The 2,500-nt window shown below is 48.9% G+C and overlaps 1 protein-coding gene across 1 annotated transcript; it reads right to left on the minus strand.

The window, feature by feature from the left end:
* Positions 1 to 805: 805 nt before the first annotated feature.
* Positions 806 to 1,729, minus strand: LOC311202020 (olfactory receptor 14A16-like; the record flags this gene model as incomplete). Its single annotated transcript, XM_084276538.1, has 1 exon — positions 806 to 1,729. The coding sequence occupies one exon, from the start codon at positions 1,727 to 1,729 to the stop codon at positions 806 to 808; it is 924 nt and encodes a 307-aa protein (XP_084132664.1).
* Positions 1,730 to 2,500: the final 771 nt, after the last annotated feature.

Here is a 2,500-nt window from a genome sequence, read left to right on the forward strand (position 1 = left end):
CTTTCACAATGGAGGATTTTTTCAAAGGAAAAAATGTTTCTGTCATATCTCAGATCATGGAAGAAAGTTCAGCAGCATGCTGCAATGAGTGCTGGTCCAGAGGTCTCCTAAGGAGATCTGGACAGGCAGGAAAAGCAGTCTCTTGAGATCCAACCCTGCATGGAGAACCTTGCTCTTCCCCAAGACCAGCAGGTCCCTCACTGGCCTCCTGGGACTCACAAGACTTTTCCTGGCATCATCTGTGCTCACAGGCACAGACAGATTTCTCTGACAACAAACAAACAGCAGTCAAACATGACACAGTTTAATAACCATGAAATCTCTCTCCTCAGCTGCCTGCTACGGCCAAGCAGCGTGTGAAGGGGGTCAGCTCTCAGAGGAGATTCTCTCCCAGAACAGTTTTAATCAGATACATAGAAAGGTCACTTATCAACACAGTGAACTTGTGACAGAACAGTTCATTAGACTGCTGAAAGATGGGACATTTTCCAACTCTCTGAAGCTCAAAGCAGGAACTGTAGAGCTGAGTGGCATCTGAATGACCAAAGAGCAAGAGGAGGTGGAAACCTGTGATCAAAATGAAGTGCATACATCCAGGTGGTCTGCTGAAAATATGTCTTTAGGCCTGGAACACTAGACCTGCAGATACTGCATTAGGAATAAGGCAAATGTAGACCATGTTATTATGGCTTAGAAAATATAGAAGAAAATATAAAACCCTAAAATTCTTACTAAATACTGCTTTGTCCTAACAGGTGTTACTTGGCAAGATGGATGTAGAAGATGATGAGCAGTTTGTTGCTGCTTAGAAACATCCAGTCATCAGTTTCAACATGGACTCTTTGAGCTCCTGGTTCCTCATGCTGTAGATGAGGGGGTTCACTGCTTGTGGAACCACTGAGTAAAGAAATGCCACCACAACATCTAAAAAAAAGGAGGAGATGGACGGAGGCTTCAGGTAGGCAAAGAAGGCAGTGCTGAGAAACAGGGAGACCACAGCCAGGTGAGGGAGGCAGGTGCCAAAGGCTTTGTGCCGTCCCTGCTGCGAGGGGATCCTCAGCACAGCCCTGAAGATCTGCACATAGGACACCACAATGAACACAAAACATCCAAAATCTACACAGACACTGACAACAATGACTCCAATTTCTCTGAGGTAGGCATCTGAGCAGGAGAGCTTGAGGATCTGGGGGATTTCACAGAAGAACTGGTCGACAGCATTGCCATGGCAGAGGGGAAGTGAAAATGTATTAGCTGTATGTAACAGAGAGTAGAGAAACCCACCACCCCAGGCAGCTGCTGCCATGTGGACACAAGCTCTGCTGCCCAGGAGGGTCCCATAGTGCAGGGGGTGGCAGATGGCAACGTAGCGGTCATAGGCCATGACAGTGAGGAGATAGTACTCTGTGATGATCAAAAACACAAAGAAGAAGAGTTGAGCCACACATCCTGTGTAGGAAATGGCTCTGTTGTCCTGAAAAGAATTCACCATGGATTTTGGGATTGTAGTCGAGACACAGATAAGATCAATAACAGAGAGGTTGAGAAGGAAGAAGTACATGGGGGTGTGGAGGTGGTGGTCACAGGCTATGGTGGTGATGATGAGCCCATTGCCCAGGAGAGCAGCCATGTAGATGCCCAGGAAGAGGCAGAAGTGCAGGAGCTGCAGCTCCCGTGTGTCTGCAAAGGCCAGGAGGAGGAACTGGCTGATGGAGCTGCTGTTGGACATTTGCTTTCTGTGGGCATGGAGACCTGTCCGAGGAGGAAAAGGCAGTGAGAAGTTAGAGAACGCTTCTTTGAAGAAAATTTCTTGCAACTCTTAGGGAACAGCCTCAGATTTACTCTCTATATTCAGGACTTTTGTCAGGTCCCTTTTGGGAGGCCTGTTTTGTGCTGGCTTGAGTGTGCCACTGCTGGGAGGAGGGTCAGCTGTGGGCTCTCAAGAACTCAGTCCTGCCTGGCAGCAGTAAGGAAATAGAAGGATGGTGGGATCTCAGCCTAAATCCCCTGTGGATAGGAATGAGCTTTTCAGCACTGTCACTCCAATTTCAGCTGATAGCAGACCAGAGCTTTGGAGCCTGGGTAACTGTGGGGCAAAGGTAGCAAGGACAGGAGGGGGAACAAAAAGAAATACTCCAGCCAAGGCTGGAAGGAAAGGGTCAAACAGACAGGCACTCATGAGTTTCTCCTTACTTTGGGTTTGCTATCAAGGAGAAGACTCAGCCTGAAACCCTGGAATTCTGCATGCAGAGTCTGTGCTGGGTGGCAGAAACCAGAGGGTTGCAGTGGGAAAATGTCAGCACTGTGGGGGTGTCAGGGAGTTACCAAATCCCCACTGCCAGGGCATTTCTGTAAGAAGCTCCTTCTGTTTCTGCTGCCTGGAGCTGTCCCTGCAGCTGCTTCTCTTTGCCCATGTCACCTCCTGCTCTGTGCTCACAGACCTCATCCAACCTGCCCTGTGCTCAGCTCTGCTCTGCAGACCCCTCCTGGCATCAGGGCA

This window comes from Gallinula chloropus, assembly GCF_964237585.1.
Source record: "Gallinula chloropus genome assembly, chromosome: 28".
Taxonomy (NCBI): Eukaryota; Metazoa; Chordata; class Aves; order Gruiformes; family Rallidae; genus Gallinula; species Gallinula chloropus.